Source organism: Pterocles gutturalis, unplaced genomic scaffold (assembly GCF_000699245.1).
Source record: "Pterocles gutturalis isolate BGI_N339 unplaced genomic scaffold, ASM69924v1 scaffold33793, whole genome shotgun sequence".
Taxonomy (NCBI): domain Eukaryota; kingdom Metazoa; phylum Chordata; class Aves; order Pterocliformes; family Pteroclidae; genus Pterocles; species Pterocles gutturalis.
The window spans coordinates 1-15,253 of NW_010124238.1; the positions used below are offsets into that span (position 1 = coordinate 1).

The window sequence follows — 15,253 nt, forward strand, 5'->3', positions numbered from 1 at the left end:
AAAAAAAAAAAAAAAAAAGAGGGGCTTTTTTAATGTTTGAGAATACTGGAATAGTAACTCTTCCCGGCTTTTCTGGGAGAATTTTTTGGGGCTTTCCAGTTATGACTTACGAGTATTCTGGAGTTTACTGAACAGATAGGGTATTACCAGTAATACGCGCTCCCTTTCTTTTGAAGCGCTGGTCAAATGGAGCCCTATCAATTCCACTTCTTTAGAAGTTACTCAACTTTAAGAAAAATCCTTTATTTTCTCAGTCCAAAGCTCCGGAAACTTTTTATGACATTTGTCTAATGGGTTCCAGAGAATTCATTTAGGAATAGGCTGAGCAGGTTTCATCGCGATCCCGCGATCAAGGCACTTCATGAGTATGCAACATCTCTTTCAGAATTACCTGCTTTGATTCTGTCATTTCCTAATTTAAAAAAAAAAATCACAATCTGTACAATACAGAGAAAGTAAAAATAAAGAAATAGAAGTGTCTTCTCAGTTTTCACGTATTATCCCTACTTGTTGCTGGACAAACCGACTTTTAAGTGAGGGAATCTGTTAGATTGATTCTAATTTAGAAGATCGCTACTTGTATCTTTTGAAGCATGTTTTTGATGTAGCACATCCAAGTTGCTTGTATCACTGTTACTGGGAAACAAGTATTGCAGTCCTTTTCTTGCACTGGAATCAAGAGTTGAAATGGTATATTGGAAAAATGCTTTCCTCTAATTGAGCTCTTGCATTTTTTTGTAAACTTCTTTTAAAATATTAAATCTCAGTCCTACAAATTGATAATTGGCATAGGTATAGTTAGCACAGAGATTTACACAGGTAAAGCTCTGGGGAGTTCAGGTGTCCACTTGGAGTTTGAAGATCATAATAGATTTGCCTTACCCAGTTTTTATACTTACTACATGTAGGATCCATTTAGGATCCATTTTGCTCTTCAGGCTAGATTTTTCTGAGATGACAATAGACCTCTGTTGATCCGTATATGAAAAGCTTAGAAAATCTGGTTTTCAGGCCATCAAATTTCCCATTAAAATTTAGCAGGCAGCTTGCCACAAGAATACTTTTGGAATTCAGCTTGTAGATAAAAATTTTCCAGTCTTTTTTCTATGACAGAAGTGTACATAACAGTGTGTTCACAAGTAATCTATCAGAAAAGTGCTTTGGTAGTCAGGAAAAGCAGGATGCACTGTGCTTCGAAGCAGCAGCGTGCTGTGGGAATCAGCTAGGATGGGCTGGGAGGAACTGTTTCTGCGAATGACAGATGAGCACGTGGTGTGAGCGCGGTTCTTGCATCACGGAGGTTAGGTGCCTCAGTAAAGGATATGGTCAAGTTTAATTGCTTTCTTCTTAGTGATTCAAGATTTCTCTCTGAGACTGGGATTTACTAGTGATTCCCAAGCCCAGAGATGCCCATCTCTGGGTGTTGGACTGGCTGTACCCAATGCTTTCATTCTCACTGGAGAGGAAGGAAAGTAGCAGATAGGGTCAGGGCATCCCTTCTGCCTTTCCTGCTGCAACCCCACAGTTACTCTGCATGCAGTTGTTGTGCTTACTGATAGCAGAGATGGGTAGAAACAACTCATACTAGTCCGGGAACCTGCTGTGATCCTTGCTAATCCTCCAACTTAAATTTCTATTTTTTTTTTCCAAAATCTTCCATTTAAGCATCATCCTAACCAGTCTAGCTGTAGCTCCAAGTCCAGTTATGAGTTTTCTAATCCAAATATCATCCTGTATCAAGTCCCCCTCATTCCCAGCATCAGGCCGGTCACTTGTAGCCGCCAGTTATCCTCACAGTCCCTTCAGGCTCTTTCGATATTTTGGTCTTTTCTCTCTGCCCGTCCTCAGAAGACTCATATTTTCCTGTATGTCATGAAAGGACGGTAAACCAGGTGTCTAAGCAAAGCAAGATGGTCCACTGAAGGAAGAAATAAAGTGAAGAGCAGTGATATTTGCTCCAAAAGATTGCAAAAATCTTGCAGAGAAGTGTGTATTGCCACCTTGTCTCATGTTATGGCTGCTAGTATGGATTTGCGCGTTTGGTCAGCCTGAAAATGTGTTTCAATACAAGTTTGATGTAAGGTGTGTTCATGGGCATTTGTAGAATTTTTCATATGAAAAAAATTGATAATTAGGATGGGATTCAGCTGCAGATTAAGACACTTGAATGTCTACACCTAAGACACTTACCTGTCTACAAATGGACTAGGTGGTTATGGTCCAATTATGGTCAGTGGAGGTACCTCATCAACACTTGCCGTGAAGCCTGGAGATGAATTCAGCCCAAGCAGACACCAAGTGCCTGATCGGCTCAATAGCTGTAGGCTCTTAACTGCAATGGCTAAATCATCCTTGAGGATGAGGGATTTTAAACACCCAAATAGTGTCTTAATCTGGATCTGAATCCTTCCCTCCTTCCCTCAAGGTACAAGTCACTTGGGTATACAAAGATCTCTTTTAAACTATATAAACAGATATTAAGAATATAGGTGTTAATACAGCATACACTTTATGGCATTTAATATGTACTTAACTGCTCTTGTTGTAATCCAGCCTTTTTTAGATCTATCTTTCGGGTTCTGCCAGTGTTCCTTGTTCTGTCTCCAGTGAATTCATCCAGCTGCACAATGGGAAATAAACCAGCTGAAATCCGTGTGAAGTATGAGAATATACTAAGCCACGACATTGATGAGCTGGTAGGTAATAGCTCTTGGGTTTTCAAAAAATGTTGATTGTTTTCAGATAATAGCAAATAATAATTTTAAAAAACCTCTAACATTAACATACGATAAAAGATCAATTTAAAAATCACATATTATCCTGGAATGGTGGCTTTATTTGAGGGAGTGAGATAATTCAGTCTCCATAATCTCGGAGATCCGTGGACATTGCCTATTTGCATGTACAAATACTGTGTTACAGGTGTTTGTGCCTGTGCACCAGGTAGTTAGACACATGTACTATTTGGCCCTAAATAGTATAATATATTACATTTTTAAAGTACTCTTTTCTGAAGTAATTTCATGATTACTCATGTTTATATCTTCTTACCAAGAGAAGAAAGCATTACGCAACCTGTAATTTGTTCTACTAATTGTACACTTCTTGACTGAAGCTTTATGTTGTCCATTGAATAAAAATTCACAGAGGCACAAAATTCATATGACCATAAAAGTTTCTTTGTATTTTACCTATTAATGTATCTTGGTATCTTGTTTAGCCAACAAAGAATCAACTTTTCTAGACAGTAGCAGAGAAAAACTTGATTTCTGTGGTTGTAAATCTCCCCCATTATGGCTTTATCAGCCAGATTTATTACAGCTTTGCAAAATAGTATCATAACAGTTTACCAGTCCACGCCCAAAACCTACCTTCCTACTCTTCATCATGAATTAGTAACAATTAAATGTATTTGTCAAGAACACTTTCACGGGAGAAAGCACTTTCCACAGTTGGATTAGCAGAGGCATTTCTATGAAAATGGGATTTTTCTGACAGTTTGTCACTAAACAAGAACTCACCATTCTGTCGAAGTCCTAAATCAAGATCTATTTGCCTGAAATACAAGTGAGATATGATGCTTTTCCAAAGGTGAAATCAGGAGCCATTGTATTTCTTCACACTTACGATCAGAGCTTTTGCCAGTGGTTTCCAACCTTTCTATACCAAGACACATCAGCCCTCATCTGGAAACAGAACACCTTTAGTGTCAGTGAACAAGCATTTAATCTTTAAAAACATTCTGATCATGTTGTGCTTGTTGAGATTACGAAGAGAGAAAGGTACTTCTCCATAGGTAAATGACTTTTTCCTGAATAAGACACCAAAGTTGGGGAAAGTATTCGTGACCATATTAGAACAGATAAGTCGCTCTTTGAGCTTGTCAGCTGACAAAGACCCATGTTTCCTAGAGAACAAAAATAAACCCTCTTTGTGAGCAGTTACAAGATAGCTGACCTATAAGAGAAAACAATATGACAGGAATAACAGCCTCTGGGAGGCAGATCCTGCTGTCTTCCTGTGGTGGAGAGCCATGAGGCACATGCCAGCCCTACCCAGGCTGCAGGGTCAAGGAAGCTGGGGGGTGTCCCAGGCTGGAGGTGCTAATGCCTTGCCACTGCCCAATTGCAGGATGAAGCTTGATGCACCCCGTGTCCCTGGGTGTCATCAACGACTTGAATGGAGCAATGCCATTCTTCCAGATACATTTTGAAAGTCTATCTTTTTTATTGTAATAAATATTACAGAGCTTTTTAGGAGACTGTATGAGAACTAAAACTGTTATCCAAGTCAATAAATAAATAAATGAATAAAACCTTAATGAATTAATTTTGTGAAAAGTAACGGGAATGTACCAAACTCTGAAGCTTCTACTTCCTAGAATAGGCATGCACAAGCAACTACTGTGCAAGTTTCTTTGTTTTCCTGTCTTTATTTTTCCCAGTTTAAGAGAGATTCATTTGTCTTCTATGTAAAATTGGTGTGTAGTCTTGTCACTATAACTTAACAGCAGATACTATGGACTGTTTGTGTGATAGTAACTGCCCACTGGGCCCTTTCTGGCAGTCACAGAGCCAAAGTCAGTAACGTTCAGTCCCCCTGCCTGAGGCAGTTATGGAGATGACTACTGGGTTATATACTAGACCCCCATAAGTTAATGTGATTTTCACTGATGCCTTTTCTGAGGTCAGGATTTCCCTTAGGTTGCTTTAGTCACAGCCAATAAACTGCCATCAGAAATGGTTCCTGTATGTTATACTAAAGATGATCTGAGGAAGTCAATTAGAATGGGTAAATCTCTTGGCAGTTACCAAATGGAGCCACAGACAGATAGGGTTTAGGGTGAATATTTATTTTTTTATTTATTTTAAAATCTTGGTACTGTGTGACTGCAGCAAAACCTTATTCTGTTGTGGTAGAAGCAGAGATGTGCATTATCTTCCAAAAGCAGGGGGGGGAAGAAGGGGTGTTTTTTGTCAGTGAATATTTGACTCTCTAAACTCTTGGTTTTGAAAAAACTTCCTGGATGAAGTTCTGATCATCTTGGATGAATTGAAGTACAGGCAACGTTGCACAAAAATCTGCAGAAGAACTGTAAGAATTAAGTTGTCTAATGTGTTCGTATGCATGCCTAAGTGAGGGGATCTAACACAATACTGTCATGAGCTGCCTTTTTTTAAGCCCTTCAGGTTGTATTAGGTTATCTGGATACAGGCTGAAGAAGAAAGTGAAGGAATTTTGTTCAGTCGGGTTCAGTTGTCATGTCAATGACAAGCATGAAAGTAAAAATTTAAAAAAAAACAGAGAATAAACTATTGATAAAATATTTTGGTCACACAAAGGGAGTAAGTGATATTGCTTAGGACATCTACTGTTAGTGCACATGCAAAGTGAGTGCTGCAATCTGTTTACATGCCTGAGGCATGTATTTATTGAGGCAAACATTGACAAACATATTTGATGTTTGTACCAGATTTAAATATTTCCCTATGTTTTAAAATGCCAAAGAACCAGGTAATTTGATAGAATATGAAGGTTTAAAATGGATAGATTTGTGTCCAGTTCTGGGCTTCCCAGTACGAGAGAAATACAGGGGTACTGGAGAGAGTTCAGCAAAGGGCCATGAAAAAGATTAAGGGGCAGGAGCACCTCTCCTATGAGAAAGGCTGAGAGAGCTGGGATTGTTCAGCCTGGAGAAGAGAAGTCTCAGGGGGATCTCATCAATGTGTAGAAATACCTGAAGGGAGGGTGCAAAGAGGATGGAGCCAGCCTCTTCTCAGTCGTGCCCAGTGACAGGACCAGAGGCAACAGGCACAGACTGAAATACAGGAGGTTCCCTCCAAACATCAGGAAACACTTTTTCACTGTGAGGGGACTGAGCACTGGCACAGGTTGCCCAGGGAGGTTGTGGAGTCTCCATCCATAGAGATATTAATAAGCTGTCTGGACATGGTCCCGGGCAAGTGGCTCTGGGTGGCCCTGCTTGAGTACGGAGGTTGGACCAGATGACCTCCAGAGGTCCCTTGCAACCTCAGCCATTCTGTGATTACATGTGATTCTGTATACACCTTTAGAAATTGTAGCTGGCTTGGGGTTTTCTTTGCCTGATTGCCAAGAAAAGATCAGAACTGTACACTGACCCTACAGCACCTGAGATGCTACAGAACAATTTTGTGTTGACGTCGCCAGCTGTTAGTGAGAAACTTGGCTCACTTGATTGAAAGAACTTTCATGTTTAAACATATATGATATTTTACAGGTAAATATGTCTGCAGAGTATCGTGACAGGTGCTGCAAGAATAAAAAACATGAAAATAGCAAAGTGTTTTTCTGCAATGATACTCAGGTAAAATTTAACTTCTCAGAATTTACTTTAGAGAATACAAACTCAAATGGGTTCTTTGTACAGTCCAGTCCCTGAATAACATATTGTGATAGAGAGTAATATTCCCTTTTAATAGTCAAATAATGATATTCAGAGTTGTTCCTTTTTTGAATTTGGAATCACATAATTTGTCAAATAAATTGATTTAAAAAATTAAAATATTAAGCAATTCCATAACCAATTTTTTTTCTACTATAAAGATTCTTTTATATTTTTAATCCAAAGTAGTACATAAAGCTTATTTTATTTTGCCAGTGGAAGTAAACATAAACATTTTCTGACATTTGTTTTCATTTTTCTACAGAAAATCACATCAGCTAAGCTTTTCATTTCAGATCTCAAAGCTTTAAAATTGATAGTTTGGGCAGATCTCAAATGACAGAAAGCACGATTGTCAGCTGTTGCTACAAATTTCATCATGACTTGATAAAAGGACTGACTCCAAAAGTCATGCACTGTTTTCCTAGCTGTATCAGCTCATTTCAGTACGGCTGTGATTTCTCTCTAACATCCTTATGTTATTAGCATTACTACTACAAATTGATACTTTAAATACTTTGATGAGATGGCAGGTAGGTCAGATTAGTTGTGTGTTTTATTGGAAAAGACAGGCACAAGGGAAGCAAAAGAAACTAATGGTAACTGATGGAGTTTTTTAAAGGATGAACCAACATTATAAAGAACTAATGGTGCACAGACTTTTCAGGACGTATTTTTCTTGCTCTCTTCACAGGAAATAGAATCACTACAGAGTATGGCGTGCAACATGCTGAAATTCTTTCATAAGCAAAAAATCAGCAAAGACTTTCGATGGAAAGCAGCATTAGTCTCATGTGGGACATTACAGGTTCTGCAGTGCAAATGTGAAAGACATAGAAAAGAAAAGGTGAGTGATAGTGATAGAGTCTACAGTTTATTGGGAGCATGTGACTTATTCCTTAGAGCTCTTCAACACAGACTATCGTATCTACCTCTGAAAGGCACAGCTATCACACAAATGTTATACGCATAATTAATTTTGATCTGTACAGCCTACGTCTTGTAATTAAAACAGAGATTGAGTCCAGTGTGAAGACTAAATAAGACAATGATCTGGAAGTCTATAGTGAAGATATATACTCTGGTTGAATACTGAAATACCTGAGTTAATTCTCCAGTAAAAGACAAAGACCACACTTTAACTTCTCTAATGTATAAAGTCATAGTTGTTACTTCTCATGGGGGTTCTACCCTAAGACTAGTGTTTGGTTTGCTTCGATAAAAAATTAGTGGGAGTTTCTCTCCTTTCCATAATCCCTTTGGTCTTTATTTTAACCGCAATATCTCAAACTCAACAAGAACAGTTAGATATGAAAATACTTGGATTTTTAGTCATTGGCAGAATCTGCTCTTTGATGTGTCACTCAAATCTAGCACAATGATCTACAGACTACCATAGCAAAGGAAGAGTGTTCTTTCTGGTGTGGCTCACAATTACTTATTTAACACATACATATTGACCAACATCAAAAAGCCTCCCCATATGCCCCACAGCATGTAATTCTTTATGATTGGCTTAGATAGTTGGATTGAAGGCTGCATTTAACTAATTATTTTTCTTCTTGAAATGGAGAAACTTATAATCTAGGACCAGATCTCCAAAGTAATGTTGGTGTCTATATTTTGCTTATCCACCTGTGGTGAATCCAACTTTTGCCTAATCATAAAAGTATCCCAGTTAAGCCATAGAAGTCAGAGTGTCTCCCTGCAACCTCCTGACTAACCCCATGGATGTCTGGTTTTGTTTAAAGATCAGTTAAAGTAATTTGGTAAAAATCATGACCAGTCATGGACAAGAACTATGGTCTTCTTGTCTCTGGGTAAGATTCTGAACACTAGATCATGACATCAACCCCTGGGAACAGGTCTGTCTTGTTCTGCCAGTCTCAAGATACCACACACTTAGTCATATCTTTTGAAGTTTGTCTCACAATTTAGTTGGCTTTATTTTTCCAGTCCTTCAAATAATGGAGGATAAATTTTAAACCACTGACAGAAGACGTACATGTTCTCGGTTGCACACACTGGTTTCAGCTGTCCATATTTGCTGTGTGTTAAAGCCATAAACTCCCAGTCCAGTGGGCAGGGGCAGCAGCAAGGCTGCGCTCAGAGTGAGAACATCAGAGGGATGCAGGCTGTGTACTGCCACGGCACGTTTTGCGAGTAGCCCAGCTTTCTGGCTTAATTACCATGCAAGGTGCCACCATTATTTATTGAGATATCATGGCATCAGTTTGTTTTAAAAGATGGTCATGTGGAAAGAATAAGCACTTCTCAATTAACAATAGAAACTTATTTTCTCAGGTTTGCACGCAAGTAAATACATACAATAAAGAAGATACAGAAACAGGTGAACAGTCCAAAACCAAATGTAACCAAGAATTTTGTGAACTGAAAGAAAATATATCTAGCCTTCGATCCTGCTGGAATAAATTTGAAAAAATAATTTCCAGGTGATTCTAGATGAATCCTGCTCTCTTCATTTGACATGGCATTAGTTGGTATCTTTGCATTTTATATGCATTCTTCGAGTAACTCTGCTCGCTTATATGAACACTTAATGCCAGAATTCTGATGGAAAGCTACTGTACCTTGTTCCTGGAGATGGAATAAACAGAAACGGCTAAACCAAGCTGCTGAAGTCCAAGAGGTGGAAATAAAAGCCCAGTGTTTGAAACAAAGAACTCTGCAGAGGTCTGTGTCCCACCTTCGTGCTCTGGAAACTACTTTGAAATTTCTGATCTTTTGAGTAACTTTATAATACCATCATATGAAAGTGATCTACTTGCATGTCTACTGCAATTTATAAAACCATCTTACTAGCTGCAGGTGAAGAAAACATTATGGAAAAGTAGCTGGTTTCTTTATATCTATATAAAATGTATCAAGGACCAAAAGGAACCATTTACCAAATAAGCAGCTGATCTTGGGTCTGTTCTGCTGATGCATTAATATTTTCAGCATGGTTATCTAATGGGTCTGCAAACTGACTTAGGTTTGGAAAAACAGGGAAAAGATTAACTTTTTGAAAAGCTTAGGAAGGCTACTGATTTTTGAGATGTAGCACACTTCTACTGGCTGAAGTAGAGGCAAGACACTGAGACCTAGGGAAGGCGAAAAAGATGATGCCTGAACGAATATACGTTTGTTCAGCTGACTGGAAACGGCACTAGCCTTATGTATTTGGTTATCCTAGAGTTAGCTGCAGGAGGAGCTAGAATTTCTTACCTTCAGATTGTGATTTCTTATATGCAATTATTTTATATAATGTGTTTAACGTGTTAGACAAACATGACTTTAAATGTGTGAATATTTTCAGAGAATAATATATTGGCATTTATCTAATAAAGTGTTCATATTTAATTTTGGATATACAGAAGTATTTTTATAGTTGTTTATAACTCTTTTGCAGTTTCTTACTTTGATATTATAACTCTTTTGGTAATAAAACATTTGTCTTCTGTGGAATTGGGCTGTTGACTTCTTGGGTGTCATTACTTCTTTTTTTAGCTTTGTTTCACAGCTAGTCATTAAAAGCACAGCTGGTAATGTCACCTCCAGCTGTTTGGGACTTCCCATTATAAAATACCTATTTCTTAGTTGCTTAGACCCTGGCCAGTTTAGGTAGACACTTCCATAACAGGTATCTGCCTTGGACTAAACATTTTGGGATATCTTATTTAAGTCAGCCTGTTGTTTCCTGGTTCAGAGTAAGGTACCATATATTGTTTTATCTGTGCTAAATGAAATTTTCCTTGGAACTACTCTGAAAAAAATTTGGTATTCAGAACAAAGAGCTGAAAAAATGGTGGAATATGCTTCACAGAAGTGTGCGGATCTCCTTTGACTGGAATAAGATCTGCTGTACTGAATCCATGAAACCCAGTGTACCCTACTGCTAGTGGTGAGGGAAGAGGTTAAGAGCAAAGCAAACATACTGTTATGCTTTCCTGGAATAAATCCTCACCAGCCCCCCATCTATGTATGGTGAAGAGACTTCTTGAGGTAGGAGCAGTGTCCTCATAAAACTGTGACTGAGACTTTCACATATTCTGTCTAGCTCTTGATGTAAGAGATTACCACTTTAACTCCAAACACTGGGGGAAAAAAAACCCAACACAACTTCTGTGTAATAGAAAAGGGAAACAGATTTCCCAATAGCATACTGCAGATAAAAGAATGTAAGCAATATTGTAAGGACTTCTCTGGAAATCCCTTCTACTGAAAGAAGTTCCAGGAGACTTTGAGACTGAAGAACAGTTGCTTTTCTTTGGAAATTCAGGAACAGTCAAAAGCCAAGATTTATTTCCTAATAACCACTTGGCAAGGAAAGTTCAGTGGGAATTAAAAGAAAAACACAGAGATGCAGTATTAGCTACTACATAACTGGAATTTCAGTCAGCTTAAATTACTTTAGCAGCTGCCCACAAGTTAAATCTTGAGGCAAATCAAGCAGTTTCAGGCCTACCCTGGGCAAAGACCAAGGTTAGATCGAAAGCAAAAAATTAGTGATTATGAAATTATGAGTGTTTTCTGATTGTTTCCTCTTACTAAATATCCTACCTGCCTGATTCTTATTGACAAATTTACTGAGTCACCACTTACAGGCAAAGACTAACTGCAGTGACTTGTGCTCTTTGATTTGTTCCTTCCACTTGAGAACCTTCTCTGGTCTCTCCTGAAATTACAAATGTCACAACAATAAACTGCTCTGCAGGAATGGGCGAAGGGACAAAAACCTTGCAGGGTATCACCACCATGCCTACCTCCCTGCCACTTTCATTTATTTATTTATTTGGTCACTGCAAAGAAGGAACATGAGTAGGTCAAAACCATGATACAGAAATACATGGAATTTATGGAAAGGTGGCAAAGGAAGACAACTTAGGTATTTAAATTAGTAAAAAGAATTTTAGTACTATTTTTGCAAGAAATTATAAGAAAGCAGAAAACGGTGACTAACCCCTGTGAGCAAGATAATGTTGCACATTTCTAACAGCAAGAACGAGTTAGGTTCTCTGTGGTTTATAATGAAACAGAAGAATTACTAGTGTTTAGGAAGCCAGATCAAGGAAGGCCGCTGGAAGAAAATGTTCAAATCTCACTTTACACCATCAAACAGGTCTTTACACCTGTAGTTCTTTAGCTAAAGATGCAGGAGTAAACTTCTCCTGGCTGGTTATATGTTTTCTTCCAGTTCCATCTCTTCAGCTTTGGGCTGAGCAAAAGCGATGTTGACTTTATGGTACGTTTCATTCAGCAGCTACTTAGATTTTTGTTGGGTTTGTTAGTTTGTTTTCACCTGCTATCTGATTGGAATGGTTCATGGTGAACTAGAATAAAGAGAAATCCAGCATGAGGGCTGTCACAGAATCTCAGCAGTGACAAGAGATTTTGCACTCTTGGCACACAAATGAATTTCATCCGGAATGAAGGGAAAACATCTCTGCCTTCCTCAGAAGAGGGTGTGGTGAAGTAAACAGAAGAGCCCACTAGGAGGAACTTTCCCCTAAAAAGAGGAAAGGAAAGAGGAATTGGCCTCTACTCATCCATCTTTAGCAAAAAACAATCAGGAAACCAAGCCCTTATTACGATTTCTGCTCACATAAGTGAACTTTACAGGAAAGATGTAACTTCTGCTTTTTTTCCTGCTTAATCGTTTAAGCAACAAAACAGTGCTCTATTCTCGTGAAAGAGTATAAGCCCAGATCAAGCTTAGGTTATATAATATGCCTTACAGCCTTATTCAAAACAAAAAAAAAAAAAGAAAAAAAAGAAATATTTACTGCAGGTACCACAGTTATAGGCTCTGTATAAACTAAATTTTCAATAGAGTTGGGAAAAGAAGAGATACAGAATTAACTTTATATAAGCTGATAACACCGATTTAAATATCTGCGATAGAGTATTTTTCATGGTGATTGAAAAATCCAAATATCATCTCACAAATAAATTAAAAAAACCTGTCCTTTGAAAAGAATAACTGTTTGTCTCCCAGTCACTAGGAGAAGACAGTAGATGGTCCTCACATCAGGTCTAGTGTACTTGGATCAAAGACATCACAATATTCATAAGGCTGAAATGATGTTACCTATCGCTACACAATTTTATTTAAGACAATTTCACATTTGGCTACAAAAATGTGTGCATCACAAAAAAGTTTTGTTGGCATATTTGCTTTATTGTTAACAAGTGGTAAATTAGCATTAGGTGGTGATTTACATTTATTAAAACAACTGACATTTTAAAATAATCATAATACACCAAATAAGATGTGAACAAACCTAGGAATTCTGCAAAAAAATCTGGATGGTCAGAAACACAAATATTCAATGTACTGAGGGGCAAGGCAAACATAATAAATGCAATGCTGACAAAATTAATCACCTCAAACACATGAATGAACACTTCCTTTAAAAACATGGAACATCAATAAATAAACTTATGAAAGTACATAGTAAGTGTCATATGAAGGATGAACACCAGGAGTTAGAGCAATCATATAAAGTAGGTATTGTGACACTCATAGAACACTCAGCACTTTACAGATTGGACCCAAATCCAACTTCACACTTCTGCCAGAAATCCAAATACAAATATAGAACTACAGTAAACCGTGCACTATTATTTAGAACATAAGTTCAATATTCAGCTATATTAAACTGAATATTTGATTTGCTGACTCAAAAGCTGATGTTCACATTGGAGAAATATGATTTCCCTATTGATCATTTTTGTAAAGAAGAGACACTAATTATTTAAAAGAAAATCTGAATAGGCTGGTTTCTGGCAACATGAAATGGAATGGGACTAAGTAGGATACTCCAAAAATGTGTATTCTGGAATGACATAACCAAAAAAACCCCACCAAACAAACTGGTATGCAAGAGTAGTGTCTTATATTGTGAATATTGGAAAGAAAATATCAACCAAGTACCTGCTGAATACAGCTAGAGAATCTTTTACCTAACATTTCTTCCAGCAGCTAATTAGGTAACCCAAACCTTACTCAGTGAGTTGGAAAAAAAAAAAAAAAGCCAGCAACAAAACCACCACAAGTTGGAATGAGCTGTACTTGAAAGGCAATAAAACTATTTCCACCAGTCACCACAACCGATTTCACCAAAGATGAAAATTCTACCCTGTCATACAACCCATATAATTATTCATAGCTTAGTCAAACTGAAAAGAATTAAAGTTGCAAAAAGCACTCGTACAAAACACAAATTTGCCAGACAATATTTAAAAAAAAACTTGTAACAAGTTATTTCTTTGCACATATACAAATTATGTGATGGAAACTAGCACTTCTTGAGAACTTTGCAATACATAGACAATACCATTTCATTTTATACATAGCCTACATCAATATGCACTGCTACATGCCTTGTTTATCAGCATTTAAACTACTGCAACCACACCTCCTTCCACTGATTTGATAAGCATGCATCATGAGACTGTTCTCTTTGCACTCTGCATTTCAGGCGCTAACTCTCAGTTGCAGTGGTGAATTAGGAGCTAGCCTCTCTAAGATGACAGAGAACTTCCATGACGCTTGAAGACTGGGTCGGGTTTTAAAATACATTTTGAAGTTCCCTCCCTGGGAACGTGGCTGTCCGCGGCACGCGTGGCAGAGCCGGAGCCGCAGGGAGAAGCTGGTGCCGGGAGCACCATGAACCCCGGCCCCCCCCCCCCGCCCGCAGGGGGAGCCACTCTGGGACTTCGGTGGCTCTGCGAGTCTCTTTGGCATATTGGAAAAGTTCTGCCTAAATGTTCATTTCACAGGTACAAGCTGAAACGGTGGTAAAGCACCTCCCCACGCCCACTTCCCTAGAGTGGCGTGTAAGACTGAAGGTTTAATTATCAATATAACTATTATTTTTATTATAATTTTTATCAGCAATATACTTAATTTGCTGTGTATTTAGAGATTCTATGTCTGAAACTGAGTGAACAGTTAGATTGGATGTTAGGAGTAAGTTCTTTCCTGTGAGGGTGGTGAGGCACTGGACCGGGTTGCCGAGGGAAGCTGTGGATCCCTGGAGGTGTTCAAGGCCAGGCTGGATGACGCTTTGAGGAACCTGGGCTAGCGGAGGGTGTCCCTGCCCATGGCAGGGGGGTTGGAACTCGATGATCTTTAAGGTCCCTTCCAACCCAAACCATTTTATGATTCTAAGATTCTATGAACTACCTAGGGTGTGAGTATCATGCATAAATATAAATCCGTGCAAGATACATCATATAAAGTTTAAGCCTTATGCTATGTTGTTTTTACTACTGAAGCTGGTATTTTTCTTAACTCTATTCCACTTACATCAGTACAGTTCCAGTGATGCTGCACTCCTTCTGGCACAGAGATGTCCACTGTATAACAGATATTCACAAAAGCAGAATGAGAAAGCAAACACCCTTAGGCCAGATCTCAAAAGGAGCCTTCTCCTTATTTCTTTAGATGGAATTTTACCTCTGACTTTTTTTTTTTTTTCTTGAATGGAAGAACCTTACTAAGCATATTAGGAAGTGTGGTGCTGCAACTCCCTCCCCCCCCCCCCGTCACACGAGTAACTTCATTTATTGCTCTCATGGCCTTCAGTTGATACTCATCAATACCCCTTGATCATCAAATGTACCAAGAATATGCAACAGATGACAGAGCAGTTCCACATGCGGGTGTGCTGAAGGGACAGATCTACAGTAATAGGCATGCCTTTAGTAGTGTCCAAAGGGTAAAGAAATGCCCTGATGCCTGTGTCATCAAGTGAAGCGAAGTTGATGAAAGGCCAGGGCGAAGTTCAACTTCTCAAGGCTCAATTAGTACCCACTGAGGAA

The 15,253-nt window shown here is 38.4% G+C and overlaps 1 protein-coding gene across 1 annotated transcript; it reads left to right on the forward strand.

The window, feature by feature from the left end:
• The first annotated feature begins 2,226 nt into the window (after positions 1 to 2,226).
• On the forward strand, positions 2,227 to 8,881 carry LOC104465242. Its single transcript, XM_010078212.1, has 5 exons — positions 2,227 to 2,320; positions 2,554 to 2,696; positions 6,260 to 6,346; positions 7,119 to 7,271; positions 8,729 to 8,881. Exons 1-5 carry the CDS (start codon positions 2,227 to 2,229, stop codon positions 8,879 to 8,881), a joined length of 630 nt encoding a protein of 209 aa, XP_010076514.1.
• The last annotated feature ends 6,372 nt before the right edge of the window (positions 8,882 to 15,253 follow it).